Here is a 25,051-nt window from a genome sequence, read left to right as displayed (position 1 = left end):
TGTTATGCTTTGTCGGTGAATATCTCAAGCGTCAACTCTAACCCAAAAAATACAATCAAATTACTTCGCCTGCCCACATATCTTACCCGTCTACCTAATCTTACAATCCACGTGTAACCATCATGATCAATTGCGCAATGCACTCCATGCTCAGAGTATTCCCTCTCCGTTGTAGTTTAATGAATCATCACCTATCAACTCTTTTCGACTTGGGCAAATTTAAAGAGAAAAAATAAAGAACAAAATAAAATAAAGTTGCAGAAACTGAGTGCAAATCTTACTAAGCCCCAGCTCACACTCCTCTGTCCCATTAACTGTATGAGAGAGAGGAAATCTGATTTTCAATTTCATCACTGCATCTTCTCTTTGCTTTTGGCCTCATCTTCAGAAAGGTAAGTCAAGTTCTTTAGATTGCTTGCCGCTTTTTGAGTTTCAAGATCTATGAACCCCAGATCTGTAGAGCCTTGATCTTGTTGCTGAATTCTTGAATTTTAGTAGTTTGGGTTCTTTTGCTTTTTCCTTAATAACTAGATTTAGTTTATTGTAAGGGCATTTTAGCTCATTCAGGATGTTGGGTCGTCCTGGGTTATCTAGAACTGGAAGCTTTAGGCCTGAGAATCTAGGACAAAATGCTTTGCATATGATTGGCAATCTTTGTTTCACTATATTTGTAATCGGTGTCCTAGTTTTCACCATTATAGCTGCTACTTATGAGCCTGAGGACCCTCTTTTCCACCCTTCCACCAAGCTCACAGCTTTCCTCACTTCCACATCAAATGCCACCTTTCAATCGGATAACACGGTTGTTAAAACCGGAGAGGACTTTATGGCCGCCAACCAGACTGCATTTGCCACTTTTATCAATGTGACGGATGTAGTAGAAATCAAGGAGGAGCGTACTGACCAAACTAGTTCATCCGAATGCGAGGGTGATTCGAGAAAACCACTTAATTGTAGGGACCCAGAAGTGTTCCATTTGATGATGAAGGAGGCGATTGAGCGTTTTAAGGATATACATTTTATCGGTTTGGAAAGCCAGCACCAGGGCCTGAGGAGAATACTTGTGATATGGCCTGGCGGTTTAGGCCTAAGGAAGGGAAGACAGCTGCTTTTTATAAGGATTATAGGCGGTTTGTGATTAATAGATCTGAGAATTGTACACTTAGTGTGGTGAGCATTGGGGATTATCATTCAGGTGTGAATGCAAGGAAGAGGAAGAATAAGAATCAAAAGCTGGGATTTGAGAAGACATCTGGTAAGCAGGAGCAAGTTGTTGCGGCTTTGCCTGTTGTTGGGGAAGCAGTGAATGATTCGCTTCCAGTGGTCGAGTCTGAAAATGCATTTAGTCGTGGGAAGTATTTGATTTATGTGGGTGGTGGAGATAGGTGCAAGAGCATGAACCATTACTTGTGGAGCTTCTTGTGTGCATTGGGTGAAGCGCAATATTTGAATCGGACTTTGGTTATGGATTTGAAACTTTGTTTATCTTCAATTTATACTTCCTCAAATCAGGATGAGGAAGGGAAGGATTTCAGGTTTTACTTTGATTTTGAGCATCTGAAGGAGGCCGCATCAGTGTTGGATCACGAGCAGTTTTGGCAAGACTGGAATAAATGGCAAAAGAAAGATGGCTTGAGTCTTCATCTTGTTGAGGATTTTAGGGTGACGCCAATGAAGCTTTCTGAGGTAAAGGATTCTTTGATTATGAGAAAGTTTGGATTGGTGGAGCCCGATAATTACTGGTACAGGGTTTGTGAAGGAGAGACTGAATCTGTTGTTCAAAGGCCATGGCATCTGTTATGGAAATCAAGGAGGTTGATGGATATAGTGTTGGCGATTGCGTCAAAGTTGAACTGGGATTATGACTCTGTTCACATTGTGAGAGGGGAGAAGGCGAGGAACAGGGATCTGTGGCCTAATCTTGCCCAAGATACTTCACCTGATGCCCTTATCTCAACCTTGCAGAATAAGATTGAAGACGGAAGGAATGTTTATATTGCAACAAATGAACCTGATACATCCTTCTTTGATCCTCTGAAAGACAAATATTCGACTCACTTTCTTGATGAATATAAGGATCTTTGGGATGAGAACAGTGAGTGGTATTCAGAAACAAAAAACCTTAACAACGGAGTACCAGTTGAATTTGACGGTTACATGAGGGTCTCTGTCGATACAGAAGTTTTCTTGAGAGCGAAGAAACAGATTGAGACTTTCAACGAACTGACCAACGATTGCAAAGACGGCATCAACACTTGCAATACAGCATCCAGTTAAAACCCTATGAATCCAGTCCGAGACTTCATCAAAACACCAAGGCATATCCACGTGTATTTTTAACTATAGTCTTTGTTGCCTTTAATCAAATTTATGCCTTACGTGGTAGTATTATCAGCTGGTGGCATTTTTGAATTTTGTACTTGTACAATATTTATTATCAGTGTTTGAGGACTTAGCATCATTTTGAGGTTTTTAGACCAGGTTGAGCTTTTCTTTGTCAACTCTTTTCATTGACCTTTTGGTATTATTGTAGTGTGTTGGAATTTTCCATTTAGATTACCCTTTTAAATTGGTTTTTTACCTTCTATAGAATCCTAAACCTTGGTTCGTGGATATTATGCTTTTGTTCATTTAGGGTTTAGGGCAATTTGTTTCTTGCATCAGAATCAAGATACAAGACATGATAGAAGAGAAGAGCTTCTAATCAATGTTGCTTCAGGTCGATGCTAGGGATATCGGTCTTGAACCGATCAAACTAGATTTTATAATTTTTAATATATATATTAATTTTTATGCTTTTCTTAATATGTTATTCAATTTTAAACTAGATGAACCGGTAAAAAAATAATAGGACTGAAAATCAGTGTCAGATTAAAGAACAAATGGTCTAATTAGTTCGACCATTAATTCGGATTCTTGAACCATGAGTTCATCATCATTATCATATCTGGTGATTGTTGCATTTAAATAGAAGTGGTTAGTATTATATTGGTTGGAGTATAACTTTTGTTCTAGTATGTAATGGTAACTGTGTGTTCTAATGTATTATTTCGCATTGACCAGTATTTCTCAAATATTATTTTATTACATATTTATAGTCTAATTTTTATTTTATTTTATAATATAATATAATAAATACATATAAATGTCTCTAAATTCCAATATGCAGATAGATATATTTATACGAAATAAATTTATTAATTAAACTCAAATAATATAATAATTATAATTCATTTTTAAATTTAAATGTAAAAATGGAAGTGAATAAAATATAAAAAGTATTTTTAATAAATAAAAATTAATTTAAAATATCAGCCAATAATGAACCGAAATTATAGAAATATATAAAAATTTTAACAGGAAAAAGAAAAGAGCATGTATTACGTACCGGTCGAGACAACACAATGTTCGGTAGAAAGTGCTAAATTATGCCAAGGTTTTTTTTTTTTTTTTGGCTTCTGTTTCATGTTCCGATTTTGAACACAATTTCTTTCAGAATAAATTCAAACCCTCTCTTTTATCCCATGAAAAATCCAATTACGTGTCTTCAAATGTTTGAGAAATGTCTGAGACAGTGAAAACTTTGGAGATGGAAGGCAAGGGCTAAGAGTTGATAAAAGGTGGTTTTTTAAGCCTGAAAGACCAAACATCTCTTCAGGCTCTTTCCACTGCCCAAAATTAGGCATGAAAGTGGGTTGTACCAAACGTGTGACATAACTGTTTTTTCTCAAGTGTTAATATGAGTGATAGCTCAGCTCAACCTTTTTTTCCACTTCATAACACCATATAAAACATAAATTGCAAGAGATACCATAAAAAAATAACATCAGAAACCTGACATTATCATATTACACAACAACAGCTACAGCCATTACAAGGCAGTAATCCTGTCTGTCAGCAGATTTTGATTCCACTAATCGAAAACAGGAGACATAACAAAATCTGGATGAACCGAACATAAGTGAGATGAGCATACAACTTCAGAAACCCTGAAAAAAGTATATGTACATTCAGTAACAAAAACATCACCACATCTCGCGGGTAATAACCCCACTCCGCTTAACGCTAATCCGAGGGCGGCATCGTTTCATTTAAAATACCTGTACAATAAACGCGCTGTACATGGAAAATTCGAAAATCTCCGCACGCTCACCAAAAGTAGGCCGGATCGTCTTCGGGCAGCAGAGCGTTCCTGCAAAGAGGGCATGTGACATTCCAATAGTTCAACCACTTTTCCAAGCATACCTTGTGAAACAGATGACCGCAGGACAAGCGGTTAATCTCTGATTCTGGCTCGAACCTAGTCAGGCAAACTGAACAGTCATGCTCCGGTTGACTGCCGCTACATACCGCATCGTACCGGGTCGATGGCATCCTGCTCCGGAACTCTTTAATGTAACTATCAGCATTACCGATGCTGATGTCGAATGATACCGCAGGGATTTCAATAAGATCCGAGGATGGCGATGATGATGATGATGATGATGATGACGAGGAGGAGGAGGAGGACGAGGACGAGGAGAGATGGATACCGATAATGTGAAGGATTGATCGAATTATGCCTTTAACCATAGATATGGATAAAGCTGTGTTTACCAAGAGTACACATAGCACTCCTTCTGATGGGGCTGGGAGACTTGAGAGACCCATTCTTTTATATCAAGATTAAGCTAAGTTTATTCGAACAAATGATTATATGAACTAGTTAAGGATATAAATGATGTCACTCTCTTGCAGATATATATGACCTGGAAACATAAAACCTCCATTAGAATAGCATTCATTGAATATAAATTCAATGCAAAAAACAAAAGAAGGTAATCAAGCTTTTAATTCACAAAACTCACATGAATACAACCTCAAAGATAAACAAATTGATGATCAAAGGTTTAAATAAAGAGTTTGATTCCAACCATATTGCCATGAATATTAAACTATCAAAGAAATTGAAAGGATCAAATCATAGTATGCGATTTTCAAATGAAAAGAATCCAACATGAGAATTGGGACTTGGCAGCCTAAAAAGCTAACATCCCCCACAAAGATCAATGCTAAATGGAACACCTTTCAAAAGCTTTCTCATAATTAAGATCTAGCCATGTTCAAACCTTGGTGATGGCGATAATCATGGCCAAAATAGGGAAAACAAAAAGGGGAAAGCAAAAGATATCATATTTCCAAATTGGAAAGATAAATTAAAAAGAAATATCAAATCCCAAATAGAGAAACCCAAAAAAAAACAGAGAGAGGAAACATAAACAAAGTTAAATGAGATCTAACATTTTCATTCATAATAACAAAAACCCCATAAAGTTACCCTTAGTATCTTTCCTTTGCTTCATAGTAAGAAAACCAACATTTCTTTAAACATAGAACTAGCAGCTTTAAAAGAGTTCAAAGATTTGAGTTTGTTCAAAAGCAAAGGAACTTACACAAAAAGAGGACAAATTTTCATGGGATCAGTGATGCATAAGGAAAAGAAAACTGGGTTTTAACAGAAAGTAAACATGTAAGCTTTTCTGAAGTGAGTGATGGCTGCTCTGCCATCCTTCTCTGCTTATATAGCAATCCCCCCACCCTAACTCTAAAAACAAACTGTGGTTAGCCTTCCGGGTTTTCCGGACTCTATAAACCCTTTAACCATGGTTACTTTATATCATCAATATTTTTGTGCCTTCAAGCTTAAGCTTATAACTAAACTTTCTTTTCTTTTCTCTTTTTAACTCTCAAAAGAAAAAATCTTTAATTAGAAGTTATAGAATTGTAGCAACTAAAAGAGGAAAGGTAAAAGAAACCATCCCTCACATTTTCAGATACAAAGTTCCCATTTTTTACAAAAAAAAATTACTATTTTGAGAATGGAATCATTACTATTTTTAATAATTTCTCATAACAATTATTTAAGAATAGTGTTGAATGGATAGAAAGAATCATAAGTAAATGATGTTCCCCATCATTTGATTTAATGTATTACTGCAACATTTTTAACGAAATTCAAAACTTAATTTCAATAGTTCAGTAATGTTACTAACCAATTTGATCATTTGAGCAGCGATCTAGATAAGCAGCAGGCGGTGGCTTTCACCCACTAAAAATAAGACTACTACTTCATAACCCTTATAAACTAATATGATGGTAATCTCTTAAAAATTTATATTTTATCTTTAATTTCATAATTGATTTTACCTCGAAATTCGAGTTTTCATATTTAAAGATAAAATTGAAAAAAAAATCATAAGATAAAAGAACTTTACTATGCATCAAATGATAAATTTCTATTTTAACATCTTACAAATTTATACTTTATTTCTGATTTTGTAACAGTTTCGCCTCAATACTGGAATTTAATATTTAAAAATGAATTTAAAAAGAATCATAAGGTAAGAGAATTTCATTATGCATCAAATGGCCAATTTCCACTTTAACCTCTTAAAAGTTTATATTTTATCTTTGATTTTGTAACAAACTGCACCTTAAAATTCAAGTTTCAATATTTAAAAATAAAATTGAAAAGAAAATCATAAAAAAAAAAGAAAAAAGAACTTCACTATACATCACATGATAATTTACATTTCAACCTCTTAAAAATTTATACTTTATCTTTGATTCCGTAATAGACTAAGAATCATAAGACACAAGAACTTCGCTATGCATCACATTTTAAATTTCCATTTTAACCTCTTAAAAATTTATACTTTATCTTTAATTATGTAATCGATTTCTCCTAGAAATTCGTATTTTAATATTTAAAATTGAAATTAAAAAAATCTTAAAACACGAGAAGTTTGCTATGCATCACATGATAAATTTCCATTTTAACCTCTTAAAAATTCAAACTATATATTTGATTCTGTAACAGACTTCGACTCAAAATTCGAGTTTCAACATTTAAAAATGAAATTAAAAAAATTCATAAGACATGAGAACTTTGCTATGCACTACATTGTAAATTACTATTTAACCTCTTAAAAATTTATACTTTATCTTTTATTTTGTACCCGAGTTGCATTGAAACTTGAATTTTAATATTTAAAAATAAATTAAAAAAAAGCGCAAAACACAATTATTTTTCTATGCATCACATGGTAAAATTCTTTATTAACCTCTTAAAAGTTTATACTTTATCTATAATTTCGTAACGGACTTCGACTCAAGATTCGAGTTTCAATATTTAAAAATGAAATTCAAAAGAATCTTAAGACATGACAATTTCGCTATGCATTACATGGTAAATTTCCATTTTAACCTCTTAAAAATTCAAACTTTATCTTTGATTCTGTAATGGACTTCATCTCAAAATTTGAGTTTTAACATTTAAAAATGAAATTAAAAAGATACATAAGACACGAGAACTTCGCTATGCGTCACATTGTAAAATTCTACTTTAACCTTTTAAAAATTTATACTTTATCTGTTATTCTGTAACCGAGTTGCCTTGAAACTCGAATTTTAATATTTAAAAATAAATTTTAAAAAAGCGCAAAACACAATTAGTTTTCTATACATCACATGGTAAATTTCCTTTTTAACCTCTTAAAAATTTATACTTTATCTATAGTTCCGTAACAAACTTCGACTCAAAATTCGAGTTTCAATATTTAAAACTGAAATTCAAAAGAATCATAGGACACGAGAACTTCACCATGCATCACATGATAAATTTTCATTTTAACCTCTTAAAAATTTATACTTTACCTTTAATTCTGTAACCGACTTGGCCTCGGAATTCGAATTATAATATTTAAAAATGAAATTAAAAAAAATCATAAAAGACGAGAAGTTTTCTATGCATCACATGATAAATTTCCTTTTTAACCTTTTAAAAGTTTATACTTTATCTTTGATTCCGAAACCAACGTTGCCTAGAAATTCAAATTTTAATATTTAAAAATGAAATTATAAAAAATCATAAAACACGATAAGTTTTCTATGCATTACATGGTAAATTTCAATTTTAACCACTTCAAAATTTATACTTTATCTTTAATTGCGTAACGGAGTTTGCCAATTTCAGTATTTAAAAATATATTAAAAACAATCATAAGACACGAGAACTTCGCTATGCATCACATTGTAAATTTCTATTTTAATCTCTTAAAAATTTATACTTTATCTTTGATTCTGTAACTGACTTTGCCTCGACATTCGAATTCTAATATCTAAAAATGAAATTAAAAGAAATCATAAAACACGACAAGTTTGCTATGCATCACATGATAAATTTCCATGTAAACTCTTAAAAATTTATATTTTATCTTTGATTCTGTAACTGACGTTGCCTCGAATTTCAAATTTTAACATTTAAAAATAAAATTAAAAAAAGCGCAAAACACAATTAGTTTCCCATGCATCATGTAATGCCCCAAAATTTGATAATTTGTTTCTGTAAATAATTAACACACAATTTAGTATTTGCTTTAGCGGTTATGTGTTTTGGGTGTGTGTGCGAGGTCCCAAGTTCAAGCCTTAACTTGGGCAAAATTTTGTTTTTAAATGAACAAAGCCTTACTCTTGTCCAGTAGGCTTAAGTTTAAATGTTAGTAAATTAATATAAAAATGGGCCTGTTGGTTTGGTGGTTAAGTGGAGTGTCAAGTGTGCTGAAGATCTTGTGTTCGATTCCCTGCTTCAGTTTTTATTTTTCAGTGGTTATAGGGAGGAGTTTGAGTGGCGTTAGAATTCTAAGTAGTGGGGAGTTCATAGAGAAAATTAAAGGATTGTGGTTAGTGGGAATTATCAGAATATTTTTCTGATTGATTTCTTTTTGGCAAAATTCGACACCTTCTCTCCTTTCTTCCAAAATTCTGACTTTTGATTTCCTTTCTCCCTACCGAATTTTCATCTTGTTCACATCTGTTCTTTTCAATTTCTTTCCTATTTCGTTTCTGTTCTACTTCTGTCTAGGTCAACGACTGTTTTGCACATTCAGTAAGTTTTAGTATTCGATTGGTTTAGACTATTCTTTTGTATATTGATTTAAAAGGGGTTTCGGCTGGTTTATAGGTATTAACCGAGGGGCTGGTGATCGTTTCTCAACGGTTTAAGAGGGTTGGACTTCGGTTGTTTGAACGAGGGTAAGTAATTGTCGATTAATTGATGAGTATCTCGATTGGGGGTTCATTTTGATTCGAACCTTTAGGCTATTAATCCATGCTTCTTGGTCAATCTTAGGTTTCAGAGGGCTGGGAGACTGTATTTGTATCAAACGAAACCAGGTGTGTACCTGAAAACTCAAAAAACGAGAATCGGCAAAACTGTCGACGCCATATAGGCGTGTGGTCGTCTGTGTGGTAGGCTGTGTGGCAGTACACGGGTGTGTGATCGATGAGCCAGGCCGTGCACGTAAGACACGGGCGTATAACATGGTCGTGTGAAGGCAGGCGAGGCCGTGTGCGAGACACGGGCTCGACCTATTAGGCCGTATAGGCCACACAGGCGTGTGGAATTCTGGGACAGGCCGTGTGATCCACACGATCAAGGCCAATTTGGGCCGTAAGGGCCACACTAGCGTGTGGGCCCACACGCGTAGGCCATATGGGCGAGTGAGCCCAATTTTCTGAAATACTCCAAACGGTTGCTAGAGTCACCCAAGTCAACTAGGACCTGCTACAGGGTCAATGAGAGTTAATTGGCCCCTATTTTCGTGATTTGATTATGTTATATACGTGCCTTAGCATGCACACCGATTTGTATGTATGATTTTTTAATTGTATATTTGCATGTCATGTATTGTATGATGCATTACATCGGGGTTGGGTTAATGTATATGGAGGAAGTGTTCTGAAAGGCTCCTAAGCCTGATATTTGGCAGCATAGCTTTAATTATCTGATTATGTGTTGCATTTGGTACAGCATGGTGTGTAGGGATTAGTGGGTTGATTTTATCCCCACATGGTGTGTAGGGTTGGACGGAGTTGGTGTGTAGAGGCTGGCGGGTAGGACTCTGTTTAATCTATTCTATTCTGCATACTGTATTTGAAATAGGCCAATACCCTAATAAATATGTCTGATTCTGTATCTGAGTGGGCTAAGGCCTACACTGATTTCTATAAGGGGCTCCAGCCCAGACTAATTCTGATTATAATCTGATGTATGTCTGTATACGCGTTTTTTTGTGGGGATTACATACTGAGTTGCGAAAACTCACCCTTTTCTTGTTTAATCTGTGTAGGTAATTCCCAGACTTGATAGGTCGGTGCAGCGGAGGACTTAGCAGGGGCCACACGGTTTTCCATTTGGACTATTTTCTATTTACATATGATTTAATTTATATTTGGGGAAAATTTGATGTAATTAAGGCCTTTACAGATTTTTGCTTAATTTGGGATTTTGGAATGTTTTACAAAACCACCACAGATACGAAAATGTTTTTAAAAGCTTCCGCGTAAAAGTAATGTTTTAAATCAAATCAATTAGAATGCGTTTTCCCGGGCTAAATACAAGTTAAAAAGTGGAACGATTTTAAGGTCTATGCGGTTTCAAAAAACACTCTCATATGACATCGCCAGATTCGGCCATAAAGTCCAGGCCGGGTTTGGGGTGTTACACATCACATTGTAAATTTCCATTTTAACCCCTTAAAAATTTATACTTTATCTTTGATTCTGTAATCAACTTGGCCTCGAAATTTGAATTTTAATATTTAAAAATGAAGTTAAAAAAATCATAAAACACAAGAACTTTGCTATGCATCACATGATAAATTTCCATTTTAATCACTTAAAAATTTATACTTTATCTTTGATTCTGTAAACAATGTTGCCTCGAAATTAGATTTTTTACTATTTAAAAATGAAATTATAAAAAATCATAAAACACAAGAAGTTTTATATACATCCCATGGTAAATTTCTATTTTAACCACTTAAAAATTTATACTTTATCTTTGAATCTGTAACCGACGTTGCCTTAAAATTAGAATTTTAATACTTAAAAATGAAATTAAAAAAAATAAAACACAAGAAGTTTTCTATGCATCAAATGGTAAATTTCCATTTTAAACTCTTAAAAATATATACTTTATCTATAATTCCGTAACGAACTTTGCCTCAAAATTCGAGTTTCAATATCTAAAAATGAAATTAAAAAGACTCATAAGACACGAAAACATCGCTATGCATCACATGGTAAACTTTCTTTCTAACCTCTTAAAAATTTATACTTTAATCTTTGACTCTGTAACTAACGTTGCCTTAAAACTCGAATTTTAATATTTAAAAATAAAATTACAAAAAGCGCAACACACAATTAGTTTTCTACACGTCACATGGTAAATTTCCAATTTAAACTCTTAAAAATTTATACTTTATCATTGATTCTGTAACGGACTTCACCTTGAAATTCGAGTATCAATATTTAAAAATAAAATTAAAAATATTAATAAGACACGTTAACTTCACTATGCATCACATTGCAAATTTCTATCTTAATCTCTTAAAAATTTGTACTGTATCTTTGATTCTGTAACCAGCTTCACCTAGAAAATCGAATTTTATTATTTAAAAATGAAATTAAAAAAAATCATAAATCACGAGAAGTTTTTTATGCATCACATGGTAAATTTCCATTTAAACCACTTAAAAATTTATACTTTATATTTGATTCTCTAATCGATGTTGCCTCGAAATTCGAAGTTTAAAATTTAAAAATGATATTATAAAAAATCATAAAACATGAGAAGTTTTCTATGCATCACATGGTAAATTTCAATTTTAACCACTTAAAAATTTCTACATTATCTTTAATTCCATAGCGGGGTTTGCCTCAAAATTAGAGTTTCAAAATCTTAAAATAAATTAAAAACAATCCTAAGACACGAGAACTTCACTATGCATCACATTGTAAATTTCCATTTTAACCTCCTAAAAATTTGTACTTTATCTTTGATTCTGTAACCGACGTTGCCTCGAATTTCGAATTTTAATATTTAAAATCAAATTAAAAAATCATAAAACACGAAAAGCTTGCTATGCATCATATGGTAAATTTCTATTTTATCCTCTTTAAAATTTATACTTTCTCTTTGATTCTGTAATCGACGTTGCCTTGAAATTCGAATTTTAATATTTAAAAATAAAATAAAATAAAAGCATAGAACACAAGGAGTTTTCTATGCATCACATGGTAAATTTTCATTTTAACCTCTTAAAAATATATACTTTATCTATAATTTTGTAACGAACTTTGCCTCAAAATTATAGTTTCAATATTTAAAAATGAAATTAAAAAGACTCATAAGACACGAGAACATCGCTATGCATCACATGGTAAATTTCCTTTTTAACCTCTTAAAAATTTAAACTTTATCTTTGATTTTGTAACTGACGTTGCCTTAAAACTCGGAAGTCTATCATGCAATCAAAAGAATTGATCTTTTTGAGAAATCGATGTCTTTAAAAATAAAATTACAAAAAGCGCAAAACACAATTAGTTTTCTATGCATCATGTAACACCCTAAACCCTGAGTAGCCGTCCAGACTGAGTTTAGAATTTCAAACATTATGTTAATAATTTAAAAAATCCATAAGATAGATAATTAACATATCTAAATCTAGATACTCATCAAAATAACTTTAGTTCACAAACGTTCTATATCTATAATATAGTAGTGACATAATCTCAAATTAAGCCTAGTAAAAGATGAGGTTCACCGAGCTGCCGCGACACCTGAAAGCTAAACGTAATAAGGTGAGTGGTTAACTCAATGCGTAACAGAAAATGCACTATTCAACTTTCGTACGATCACGAGGTGATCTTATTCGGAGTACCAGATAGTTCTCAGTGCTCACATTATCGATATAAACAAATCAATTAAACCCAATTAACACATACGGATAGTAGCAGTTTATTAACATGCTTAATCAGATATAAGAGCAGATTCATAACAAAATTTCCTAATTTCCATCCACTACACACCATCTCCGACCAACCCAACACACCATTAAGGACATTTAGATGTAGCACAGTTAGCGTTAAACGCTAAATTCAAATTTAATTAGAAAGTTGGCAAACCACTGTTCAGAACAAATTACTTCTCCACACATTTTCAATCGAGCACATTCAGAATACAAAAACTTACGTATTACTTACAGAGTATCTATCAGATATCAATTACATATTAACCATAATTTCTCATTGTATCTCATTTCATATCAATCATATCATAGATACTCAATATTAGTCAAAGTAATGATTCCGGTCACAAAAAGAGCTTTCAAAAGCCTAGTTGGCTACCACATGTCTGGACACACGGCCGTGTCCTTGCTCGTGTGGTCCACACGACCTGACCACATGCCCGTGTTGGGTACCCGCGTGCTAGCAGTAAAAAAACAGAGAGTTACACGGCTTGGACACACGGCCGTGTCCTTACCTATGTGATTCACATGGCCTAAGAACACGCCCGTGTGATGGCCAGTGTGGTCCTTAATCAATAACAGTGAGTTAACAGCCTAGACACACGGCCGTGTCTTGTGCCCGTGTGAACCCTATACGAACTTGGTCACACACGGCCTGAACACACGCCTATATGCTAGTCTGTGTGGCCCTAATTTGACAAACAGTGAGTTACAAGGCTGGTCGCACGGCCTCTCACATACCCGTGTGGCTCACACGGCCTAGCTACACGCCCGAGTGCCTTTCCGTGTGGTGTCGACAGCCACCATTTTCGTTGACTTGAAACCTGTGAAACTTGCGAAAATTGTTACGCACTTGATTTCTCCTTGTCAAAAATTATTACGGAGACTAACCAAACCCTAATCAATCATTTCACAACCAAATTCACAAATCAATTTCCACATTTCAACAACATTAATCAATGTCAAACATGTTGATAACTTCAACAACACACTCCTATACATTCCAATCTTACTAAATTACAACAACGATCACGGATATCAACTTCTTGTTGTTCCTTGATAGAAGTATTCCTGTCTATGGGGAAAATAACGATCGTTTATTACACTACAGCAAAACTGACTTTTAGCGGCGTTTTTTTAGGCCTTTAGCGGCGCTTTTACAAGCGCCACAAAAAAGGCCGCTATAGATGGTGCCACAAAAGAAACGCCGCTAAAGGTCATGACCTTTAACGGCGCTTTTCACACAAACGCCGCTAAATGTCATAAATTCAAAAAAAAAATTATAAAATATTATAAAGGTCATGAAAAATATAAAAATAATGTCCATGATATAAATATAAAAATTTTCTATTAAAATTCATTATCAAATTAAATTTTCTATTAAAATTTTAACTTTAAAAATAAATACAAAAATTAATGAATTTAAATTTATAATTTAAAATAATAAATTAATAACACAATTAAAATCCAAAAGTTAGAACTCAAATTATCTTAAATATTAAAATAAAAATTTAGAATCAAAACTAAAATAAATAATAAAAACTAGATTAAATATAAAAATATCAATAAAATAAGATATTATAATGAACTTACTTAAATAAAATAAGGACTTAAATCATAACCATGTAAAATATAAGATTTGAATATCCATTCCCATGTGAAATATCAACATTGATTATTTAAGCTAGTAATGAATAGTCTCTTTTCTAAGTCAAAATTACAATTCATGTTTTTCTTCTTTCAACTCAAATAAAAAAATGTTGAAAACAAAACAATTAAATAAAAAAATAGAATAATTAGTTGACACGAGATTATTATTAAATATATGCAAATATACAAGTAGACTATTACAAAACTGGGTGTAGTTTTTGATCAATCCTACTGCAGGTTCTAACTATAATCTGCTTAACTAACATACAAACATAAGGCTACTTTTTAGCACATAAAATATCTGAAACTCACACCTGAATTCGGATTCAGAGCACATACGGTGTCAACTGCATGTTGATCAATATCATTCTTATTCGTTGCTGCAATGCCTCCCATATGCATTTGTAGAAGTAGGGGCCAGCCATTATGTGCCTTCTGCAAATTGTTCTTGGACTGCAATCTAGTGTAGTTGGTTTTTCCTGTTCCATTTGCCACCAGTCAAAACATAAAAGAGCTATATTATGGTAACTCCATCAGCTTACACAATAAATTATAGCTCGCATGTTTCAAAGGTATGATTCAATCAGTGGGGATTCTGGTAAAATAACAGTCGTTGAGAAGGCAAATTGATGATAAATTAGATAGGAGCAGAGAATATATACTATATTTTATCTGAACAAATGTTCCTTTCTTCAAATATATTGGAATGAATAATGATTAATTTGCATCATCAACGCTAGTGAAAATCCAATTTTAGGGCTATGGCATGTTTACATAACATTTCTCTTGTTCTATTTTATAGAGCAACTACACGTGCAAAGAGTGATAAAACGAAAAAAATGCAGAAGCTAGTAGCCAATCCAGAATTCAGTTGGTGGTCAATCTTTATTAATTTACAAGGAATTTTATGTTTTCAATTCTTATAAATGTATATTACTATTTTCTTTTACTAAGATGCATGAATGACTTACAAACGAAAAGCACTGGATATAGTGATGGAATCACCTAAGGATAAGTTATTCAAGGGATCATAAATAGGCCTACTGATGATGATCAAGATCCAGATGACAATTATATAGTCACTTTAAATAACTACTTGCTAAACATCAAAACAATGCGCTGAATATAAGGTAAAATACTAAAAGAAACTCCTAACTGTTTCACTTTTTTAAGTAAACCCCTATAATTTTATTATACCCAAATACACCCTCATTTTTTAATTTTTTCCCATACAAGCCTTTATATCAAATGAACGATTTATGTCAAGGGCTTAAATACAATACAAATTAAAAGTTTAGGGTTTATTTGAGTATAATTAAAGGTAAAGGGCATATCTGGTTGCAAATTAAAAGATTAATGTAATATTTGGGTAGAATAGAAGTATAAGGACATGCCTAGACAAAGTGAAAGTTCAAAAGCTATTTTTCCTTTTTTTGGGGGGGTTATTTCAGCCTAAATCTAACATCTAAATGGATAAAAGAAAATGCATCTTACTCAAATTGCAAGAAAAAAGAAGGGGAAAAAAAGAGGGGTAATTAACTAAAGGTCAACAAAGTTAGATATCTTACAATCTGCTGCTCATAACAGTTAGCATTAGAATAAAGGAAGCAGCAATCATAACCAAATGAAAATCATTATACAATTAAAATTCAATGTTATGATTACCAAATTCTTCTTTGATTCAGCAGATGTGGTGGGTGATCTCAACCTAGCAAACAATTCTTGAATAAAGGTGCTGTCGTCCTTCAATAAAGAAATAACCTAGAAGACAACACTGCAGTTAAGTGGAAAAGAAACAAAAAACCTAGGCCTCACATATTAACAAGAAGCACTAAAAATCTTACCATAGCATTGTTAGAATGAATCATAGAATTGAGACTGGCAACTGTTGCCTCATCCAATAGCCTTGCCAAAACAACATCCTGACAGAAGCAATCAGAAGCAAGAATTACAAAACCAAAGACATGAAGAGTCATAAGCCTTAACATTTAAGATCCTTACCTTCAAATAGCCAACACGGTATGCCTGGTGTATTTTTGAGATGACCATCAGATTTTTTATTGGAACGGCCTGTAAAAGAATAAGAATGAACCTTTTTTTACAGAACTCTTGATTTTCTTTCACCTGATCTAAACTCCCTCTATAAAACTCCACTATAAGCAACAAGACCTATGTAAAAATAAATTACCTCTTTAAAAACAACATGTTCTTTCAGAAAATTCCGATAGTGTTGCACCTGAGGAACATTCAAAAAGGCAAAATATATTAAAAGGTTATTATCATAAAAAATAATTGAAAAAAATCTTATAACTACAAGCCCGCATCCAAACAATCAAATGAAGTTGCAAATTGAACATTCAATTCAATCCACCAACAGTCCCTGATAATATATCTGTAAACAAATAGTGATATACTTACATTCAAGAGAACCAATAATATCCATGATCAATTCGTCTCCAAATATTTTCTCAAAAATTTGAGCACTATTGAGCAAAACTGTAAGATAACCAATAACATAAATCATGGATCCATGAATCAGTCATAAATTCAAGCACGTTTTAATAAAGAAAAAGAGCATTTAAGCGAAAAAGTGTACTAACTTATCCCCTTGACTATTTTAAATATCATGTGAAGACCATCCATATTTTCCAAGTCTTCACAAATTCTGAATAGCTCCATCAGCTTCTGGAAGAAATCTTGCTGCATTGAGATCAAACTCAATTTAGCACGTCTGAACATTTAGAATTAACAGAATAGAAAGTCAAGACAGATACTAAACCATAAGTTTGAAACAGAAACAAAGAAAACCAGGAAACCAAATAATAGAAAGCATAGGGAAAAAATTAAAAATAACCAAGAAATAAAGCTCATAGTTACATGTAGAAGAAATATGCAACATGTTTGATATTTCTCCCATATGACATAGAAGATCACTGAGAACACAAAAGCTCAGAGAGTTGATAAGCCAGAGGAAACCAAATTATTACCTTGATAGCACAGCCACAACTGATAACTTAATGTGGCTGAATACCAACATTATCAATGGTTAAGTGACTGGCAGTTAACCACCGAATACTAAACTGCACAAGAATTACATACAAAAGATATTAAAGAAGATATTAACACGCATAAGCAAGGTTTTCAAAGAAGCATACATCATTCAATATTAGTTCTGTCAGCCGCATCTGATTAGCAATGCCACTCTCAGTCACAGTCTGCAGGGAAAATTGATGAACAAAATGAAAAAAAATATTTAGACAGGTATACCTAAGCAGACTAATTTGAAGAAGCTTTCCAAAAAATATAAGCAGATCATATAGAAAATATAGAAACTACTAAAAGAAAACAAAAATAGACAACCTACTCCAGATTACAAGTAATTATAACATAAGCTGAAATAATTATAATCAAGACTAGCATAGAATAAATAACAACTTCAAATAATAAATAAGGAAGAAAATCATTGAGTGAAAACTTCCAATATGTTTGAAAAGGAAAGAACTCCAAGAATCACACCAAGCAACAAAAATAAACTTAAACAGAATGTAATCCAGAAAACGACTTGTTTATTAGAACCTTGAGGATTATTGCGAGAGTAGAAAGCTCCACAGCTGGCAACTCCCTCAACTCACTATTCATTGAGTGAAATGTTTCACCTGTGGTAATAATATATGAGACAATTGTTATTCATCAGGGTATTTCAAAATTGCTCAATGACAAGTTCGATACTATGCCTAATATAAATACATTGCATACTCTAAGAAAACAATCATTCTATGCATCATGGCTGAAGATATGGCCACTAAACAAAAGAAGCCCGTTTAATAAAGGTCTGCCTACATCTAAGGCAGAAGACAAATACATTATTTGATTAACAAAACTAATTCTCTTTACAAATTTTCTAGTTTCTAGAACTTAAGTCTTTGTTTGGACAAGATTGACTAAGGGAGTTAACCATTTACACAGATCTAATGTTTAATCAACTTCAGTGGAGAGTTAACTTCAAGGGTTTCCAAAAAAACAAACTTACTGTTGAGAGAACTGAAATGTATATTTTGTTGCACATTACAGATGTGGTCCCTGTGATAGAGAAAAAGGATTAGTAGAGGGGTGATGAAAGGGAAATAAAGGTTGATGTCATAAACTTCCAGCACAGTGAACTATAAGAAAAAGGATATAAAATTTGAGATCAAAAGCATTCAATGACAATTAACTCTCTGAATTTATACGTAAATAATTTGACCAAAAGAAAAGGAGAGAAGAGTTAAATAGCATTCAAAGACTCATACAAAATTCAAGAAACAAACATCAGAGACTGAAAATGGTGTTGGTCTGGTGTATCAGAGGATATCATTAAAACACTGCACAGTCCCACAACATGAAGTTAGACCTTAAGCTGCTATCTGAGCCATTCTACTCATAAGAATATATGATTTTCTTATGATTTGACCCAAAAATGTAGAAAATATTTAAATAGCATTCCCTTTCTTTGATATTCAATATATATACATAAAGAAAAAAAATATTATGCTTTAAAATAATTATTAATAATTATTGAACAATGCATGCTCTCAAGGATTAAGATTGAGAACTGCCACCACCAACGATCTCAGTATAGAGTTGGGCAGGGTAATAAAGAAAGTGTGTCGATGAGAAGAAGATTCGCCGAATGGGAGTGATGTAGCCACGGATTAGGAGGTTGCTCGAGTCTCCTTTAAAGATAATGTGCAGGGTCAAGGTGTCGGATTTGAGAATAAAAAGTTAGTTACTAAAGATGATGGTTTTGTTCTCCATATCAAAAGCTATATATTTTATAAACTAAACACACAAAATTGGAACTAAATCATTGGAATATTTGCTAATATAACAAAACCAAACCAAGCCCAGGACAAAGGGTAACATCACCAACTTAAAGCTAGACATAAGAAACAGTCTAGATACTAAATATTTTCTTATATCCTTTTGCTTCCAACCCCATCATCATTGATTTGATGTGAGAGATGAGAGAAACTAAAGGGACAAAAAATTTGGAGAAATCAAAGGTGAAGGGAGAATCACGCCTTACTAACGAGGCAAAATATACATACAGGGAGGAGAACTTGAGATGAAAAGAGAAGAAAACGAAATTGATTTGTAGAGACGCGAGAGGGAGAGAAGGGGGATGATGGTAGGAGGAAGATGATGATAGACGAACAAGAAAAGACTCTTCAACTAAACAAACAAAAATAATTAGGGTGTAATAACGATAATTGGGAGCCCTTTTCCAGACCTAGAAGCAACAATAGAAACCAAACTATCGAGCCCTTTTACCGATTGGTTGTGGCAGTATAGACCGACGGCGACGGCGACGCAGCAGAGGGGTTAGTCGAGCGCGATGCACTAGGTGGTTCGGTCGGCATCTTCGGTGGCAAATGGGCTGGGAACTTGGGGATGAAAATTTAGGGATTAAAGGAGAAGATGGGGAATTGGGGAAATTTTGTTAAGGGGAAGAAGAACGAGCTATCGGAAGCACTTGGAATAAATTGAATGAACCTAAAACGATGGAGTTTTGGTAAAAAAAAAAAAAAGACAGTTGTGGCGTTTATAACAAAACGCCGCTAATTTCACTCCTTGAAACGGGAACATCTAAATTCAATTAAATTTTTTTGCAGCGTTTTTTAAAGGTGGTCTATTGCGGCGTTTATATGCTAGCGCCGCTAACTCATTAAAGCATAAAAATAAGACCTTATTTAATTTGTTATAATTTGGTCCTATCCAAAATAGATAATTACCTATTTATATTAATCTGTTACTTTTTTTATTTATTTTTTAATAAATAATTTGTTATAATTTTAAAATATTAAAATTAATATTATCTCTTTTATAATTATATAAGAGATTATTTAATAAATAAATTAAAAAATACTAATTAATCAAACCTTAAACCCTTAATTATAGTCTCCAAACCCTAAATCATAAAACATAAACCATCAACCTTAAAAGAATAAAAAAACACTCTATAAAACAAGTTGGAACAAAAACAACACTTATTTAGAAGCAAAAAAAAAACAAAAAAAGAGTTGCAACTTTTTAATAAGAAGATTGATTTACAAATAAAGGGAAATTCACTGTTTTATAAAACGAAAATGAGTTACAATTAAAAAACGTGGAGATACAAATGAGTGCAGAGGATTTTCGTTCGTATAACCAAATATATATTTTACTTAATAAGTATAGTTAAATATTAAAATAGTATAAAAAAAACTATTAATAAAATTTAAACGTAAACTTATCATTTAAAACGTTTTCCACAAAATATCCATTCAATCCATTAAACAATATAACACCTTATAATATATAAAAAATATTTTTAGATTAAATCTTAAACCATTTAATATATATAAAGTTTATCTATTATCTCTTAAATAATTTAAACTATAATCATAAATTTAATATATTCAAATTAATATTATCTTTTTTACAATTATATAAGAAATCATTTAATATATAAATTAAAAAATACTAATTAATCTAAACCCTAAACCTCTTAACCCTTATCCCATAAACATTAAACCCTAAACCCTTAACCCTTAACCCTTAACTCCAAACCCAGCTTACACATTAAACTCCAACCCTAACCCCTAAACCTTAAATCATAATCCCTAAACCCATAATTCATCATAAACCTTCAAATACTAGTTAACTCTTAAACCTTAAACCCTAAATCATATATCTTAAACCATAGTTAACTCATAAACCTTAAACCCTAAACCATATATCTTAAACCATAAACCTTAAACTATAATGATAATTAATTCAATATTTTAAATTCAATACTATCTCTTTTACGATTATATAAGAAAATATTTAATATATTGTATAACCATAAATTTTAATAATTATTGTTTTAGGGGTTATAGATTAGTGTTTATGATTTTTTTGGGTTTAGGGGTTATATGACTTTTAGTGGCGATTTACCAAAAGTGCCACTAATGCTATGGTCTTTAGCGGCGTTTTACCAAAAGCGCCGCTAATGCTCTTGTCTTTAGCGGCGTTTTACCAAAAGTGCCGCTAATGCTCTGGTCTTTAGCGGCGTTTTTTACTAAAACGCCGCTATTGCTCTGCGTTTTACAATTTTTGCGGCGTTTTATCATAAAACGCCGTTAAAAATGCCGCTAAAACCCTATTTTCCTGTAGTGTTAGCGATTCATATGACTCGCAGTTTATTCGATTTACAACAATTTAGAAATGTAAAACAAACATGCAATGCTCACGTTAGCAAATACTTACTCAACGGCCCTCTGACTAGCGTTTAGCAACAACACTTATTGATTCTGTACCCTTCTTGACCGTAAATTATCAAAAAAAATAAAGAACGCCAAGAAGAAAAAAAAAAGAAAAAGAAGAAAGAAAAAAATAATGGGAGTTAAAAAAACGAAGAAGAAAATCTATCATTACTTAATTATCTAACTTCCACTTAGCTTTTTCGGCATTTAGCAAAATTTTTCTAATACATACGAGGAGATTCGAAATCGGGACCAGACAAAATATAACCTAATGCTTAACCAGTGAACCAGTAGGCTCATTCTTGTCACAATATCGTAACAAATAGAACTTAAGCGGCAATGCTTGCTTATAGGTTGTTTTAAAAAAAAAATTGACAATGCAATTCAAACCCCAGACTTTAAACACAGAAGCAGAACACAAAACCAAAGATACAGAAGTTAATTACTGCAAATTATTTTTCCCAGTTAAAAGCTAAAAATTTCGGGGCTTTACACATCACATGGTAAATTTCCATTTTAACCTCTTAAAAGTTTATACTTTATCTATAATTCCGTAACGGACTTCAACTCAAAATTTGAGTTTCAGTATTTAAAAATGAAATTAAAAAGAATCAAAAGACACTAGAACTTCGCTATGCAACACATTGTAAATTTTCATCTTAATCTCTTAAAAGATTATACTGTATCTTTGATTCCGCAACCGACTTTGCCTAGAAAATCAAATTTTAATATTTAAAAATGAAACTAAAAACAATCATAAATCACGAGAAGTATGCTATGCATCATATGGTAAATTTCCATTTTCTCCTCTTAAAAATTTATACTTTATATTTGATTTGTAACAGACATTACCTCGAAATTCAAATTTTAATATTTTAAAATGAAATTATAAAAATTCATAAAACAAGAGAAGTTTTCTATGCATTAGAAGGTAAATTTCCAATTTAACCACTTAAAAATTTGTATTATCTTTGATTCCGTAATGGAGTTTGCCTCAAAATTCAAGTTTCAAATTTTAAAAATAAATTAAAAAATCATAAAACACGAGAATTTCGCTATGAATCACATTGTAAATTTACATTTTAGCCTCTTAAAAATTTATACTTTATCTTTGATTCTATAACCGACTTAGCCTCAAAATTCAAATTTTAATATTTAAAAATGAAATTTAAAAAAAATCATACAACAGGAGAAGTTTGTTATGCATCACATGATAAATTTCCATTTTAACCTCTTAAAAATTTATACTTTATCTTTTATTATGTAATTGAAGTTGCCTCGAAATTTGAATTTTAATATTTAAAAATAAAATAAAAAAGTGCAAAACACGAATAGTTTTCTGTGCATCACATGGTAAATTTCCATTTTAATCTCTTAAAAGTTGATACTTTTTTTATAATTTTGTAACGGACTTCGACTCAAAATTTGAGTTTCAATATTTAAAAATAAAATTAAAAAGAATCATAAGACACGAGAACTTCGCTATGCATCACATTGTAAATTTTCATTTTAACCTCTTAAAAATTTTATACTTTATATTTGATTCTGTAACCAACGTTGCCTCGAAATTTGAATTTTAATATTTAAAAATGAAATTATAAAAATTCATAAAAAATCATAAAATAGGAGAAGTTTTCTATGCATCACAAGGTAAATTTCTATTTTAACCACTTAAAAATGTATACTTTATCTTTAATTCCGTAACGGAGTTTGCCTCAAAATTCGAGTTTCAAAATCTTAAAATAAATTAAAAATAATCATAAGACACGAAAACTTCACAATGCATCACATTGTAAATTTCTATTTTAACCTATTAAAAATTTATACTTTATCTTTGATTCTCTAACTGATTTGGCCTCGAAATTCGAATTATAATATTTAAAAATCAAATTAAAAAAATCATAAAATATGAGAAGCTTGCTATACATCACATGATAAGTTTCCATTTTAGCCTCTTCAAAATTTATACTCTATCTTTGATTTTGTAACCGACGTTACTTTGAAATTCAAATTTTAATATTTAAAAATGAAATTAAAGAAAAGCATAAAACACAAGAAGTTTTCTATGCATCACATGGTAAATTTCCGTTTTAACCTCTTAAAAATTTATACTTTATATTTGATTCTGTAGCTGACTTGACCTTAAAATTCAAATTTTAATATTTAAAAGTCAAGTTAAAAAAATCATAAAACATGAGAAGTTCACTACGCATTGCATTGTAAATTTTCATTTTAACCACTTAAAAAATTATACTTTATCTTTAATTCTGTAACGGAGTTCACCTCAAAATTCGAGTTTTAATAGTTAAAAATAAATTTAAAAAATTATAAGACACGAGAATTTTGCTATGCATCACATTGTAAATTTCCATTTTAACCTCTTAAAAATTTATACTTTATCTTTGATTTTGTAACCGACTTGGCCTCGAAATTCAAATTTTAATATTTAAAAATGAAATTAAAAAAATCATACAACACGAGAAGTTTGCTATGCATCACATGATAAATTTCCATTTTAAACTCTTAAAAATTTATACTTTATCTTTTATTCTGTAACCGACGTTGCCTCGAAATTTAAATTTTAATATTTAAAAATAAAATAAAATAAAGCGCAAAACAGAATTACTTTTCTATGCATCACATGGTAAATTTTCATTTTAACCTCTTAAAAGTTTATACTCTATCCATAATTGCGAAATGGACTTCGACTCAAATTTCGAGTTTCAATATTTAAAAATGAAATCCAAAAGAATCATAAGACACAAGAACTTCGGTATCCATCATATGGTAAATTCCATTTTAACCTACTAAAAATCTATACTTTATCTTTGATTCTGTAACCCACATTGCCTCAAAATTCGAATTTTAATATTTAAAAATAAAATTAAAAAATATCATAAAACATGAGAACTTTGCTATGCATCACATGGTAAATTTCTTTTTTAACCTCTTAAAAATTTATATTTTATCTTTGATTCTGTAATCGATGTTGCCTCGAAAATCGAATTTTAATATTTAGAATTAAAATTTAAAAAAACACAAAACACTAATAGTTTTCTATGCATCACACTATTTTAACCTCTTAAAAGTTTATACTTTATTTATAACGGACTTCGACTCAAATTGGAGCTTCAATACTTAAAAATGAAATTAAAAAGAATCATAAGACACAAGAACTTCGCCATGCATCACATGGTAAATTTTCATTTTAACCTCTTAAAAATTTATACTTTATCTTTGATTCTATAATCGACTTTGCCTCGAATTTCTTAATTTAATATTTAA

General features: G+C 31.7%; 2 protein-coding genes and 1 non-coding gene across 6 annotated transcripts; 1 reads left to right on the top strand and 2 right to left on the bottom strand.

The window, feature by feature from the left end:
* The first annotated feature begins 202 nt into the window (after positions 1-202).
* Positions 203-2,461, top strand: LOC107951953 (uncharacterized). The gene has a single exon (XR_005930063.1). It is a non-coding gene; the product is annotated as an uncharacterized protein (transcript).
* A 1,328-nt stretch (positions 2,462-3,789) lies between these two features.
* Positions 3,790-5,721, bottom strand: LOC107951960 (probable E3 ubiquitin-protein ligase XERICO). Of its 2 annotated transcripts, XM_016887156.2 has the most exons (3): positions 5,433-5,721; positions 4,101-4,748; positions 3,790-3,989 (listed from the first exon to the last, which is right to left on the bottom strand). In XM_016887156.2, the coding sequence occupies exon 2, from the start codon at positions 4,648-4,650 to the stop codon at positions 4,150-4,152; it is 501 nt and encodes a 166-aa protein (XP_016742645.1). In that variant the 5' UTR covers positions 4,651-4,748; positions 5,433-5,721; the 3' UTR covers positions 3,790-3,989; positions 4,101-4,149. The 2 variants fall into 2 exon arrangements, with proteins under 2 accessions (XP_016742645.1, XP_040972897.1); XM_041116963.1 differs by having other exon boundaries at positions 3,790-4,748.
* Positions 5,722-14,639: 8,918 nt separating this feature from the next.
* LOC107951967 (serine/threonine-protein phosphatase 4 regulatory subunit 3A) lies at positions 14,640-20,030 on the bottom strand. 3 transcript variants are annotated; one of them, XM_041116961.1, is made up of 11 exons: positions 19,812-20,030; positions 18,532-18,581; positions 18,078-18,157; positions 17,657-17,716; positions 17,102-17,201; positions 16,920-16,997; positions 16,690-16,737; positions 16,503-16,571; positions 16,346-16,423; positions 16,167-16,262; positions 14,640-14,980 (listed from the first exon to the last, which is right to left on the bottom strand). In XM_041116961.1, the coding sequence occupies exons 1-7, from the start codon at positions 19,898-19,900 to the stop codon at positions 16,694-16,696; spliced, it is 501 nt and encodes a 166-aa protein (XP_040972895.1). In that variant the 5' UTR covers positions 19,901-20,030; the 3' UTR covers positions 14,640-14,980; positions 16,167-16,262; positions 16,346-16,423; positions 16,503-16,571; positions 16,690-16,693. The 3 variants fall into 3 exon arrangements, with proteins under 3 accessions (XP_040972895.1, XP_040972894.1, XP_040972896.1); XM_041116960.1 differs by having other exon boundaries at positions 16,346-16,571; XM_041116962.1 differs by lacking the exons at positions 16,167-16,262; positions 16,346-16,423; positions 16,503-16,571; positions 16,690-16,737.
* Between the last annotated feature and the right edge of the window lie 5,021 nt (positions 20,031-25,051).

The sequence above is a fragment of the Gossypium hirsutum genome, chromosome A07 (genome assembly GCF_007990345.1).
Source record: "Gossypium hirsutum isolate 1008001.06 chromosome A07, Gossypium_hirsutum_v2.1, whole genome shotgun sequence".
In the NCBI taxonomy this organism is placed as follows: Eukaryota; Viridiplantae; Streptophyta; class Magnoliopsida; order Malvales; family Malvaceae; genus Gossypium; species Gossypium hirsutum.
The sequence above is the reverse complement of the archived record's forward strand: the minus strand, read 5'-3'. Positions and strand labels throughout refer to the sequence as shown.

Coding starts and splice junctions, on each gene's coding strand:
- LOC107951960 (XM_041116963.1), bottom strand. CDS start 4,650: ATGGGTCTCTCAAGTCTCCCAGCCCCATCAGAAGGAGTGCTATGTGTA.
- LOC107951967 (XM_041116960.1), bottom strand. CDS start 19,900: ATGCCGACCGAACCACCTAGTGCATCGCGCTCGACTAACCCCTCTGCT. Junction 17,202..17,656: donor CAGAACTAATATTGAATGAT/GTATGCTTCTTT, acceptor ATCTCAATGCAG/CAAGATTTCTTCCAGAAGCT. Junction 16,738..16,919: donor TATTATTGGTTCTCTTGAAT/GTAAGTATATCA, acceptor AATGTTCCTCAG/GTGCAACACTATCGGAATTT.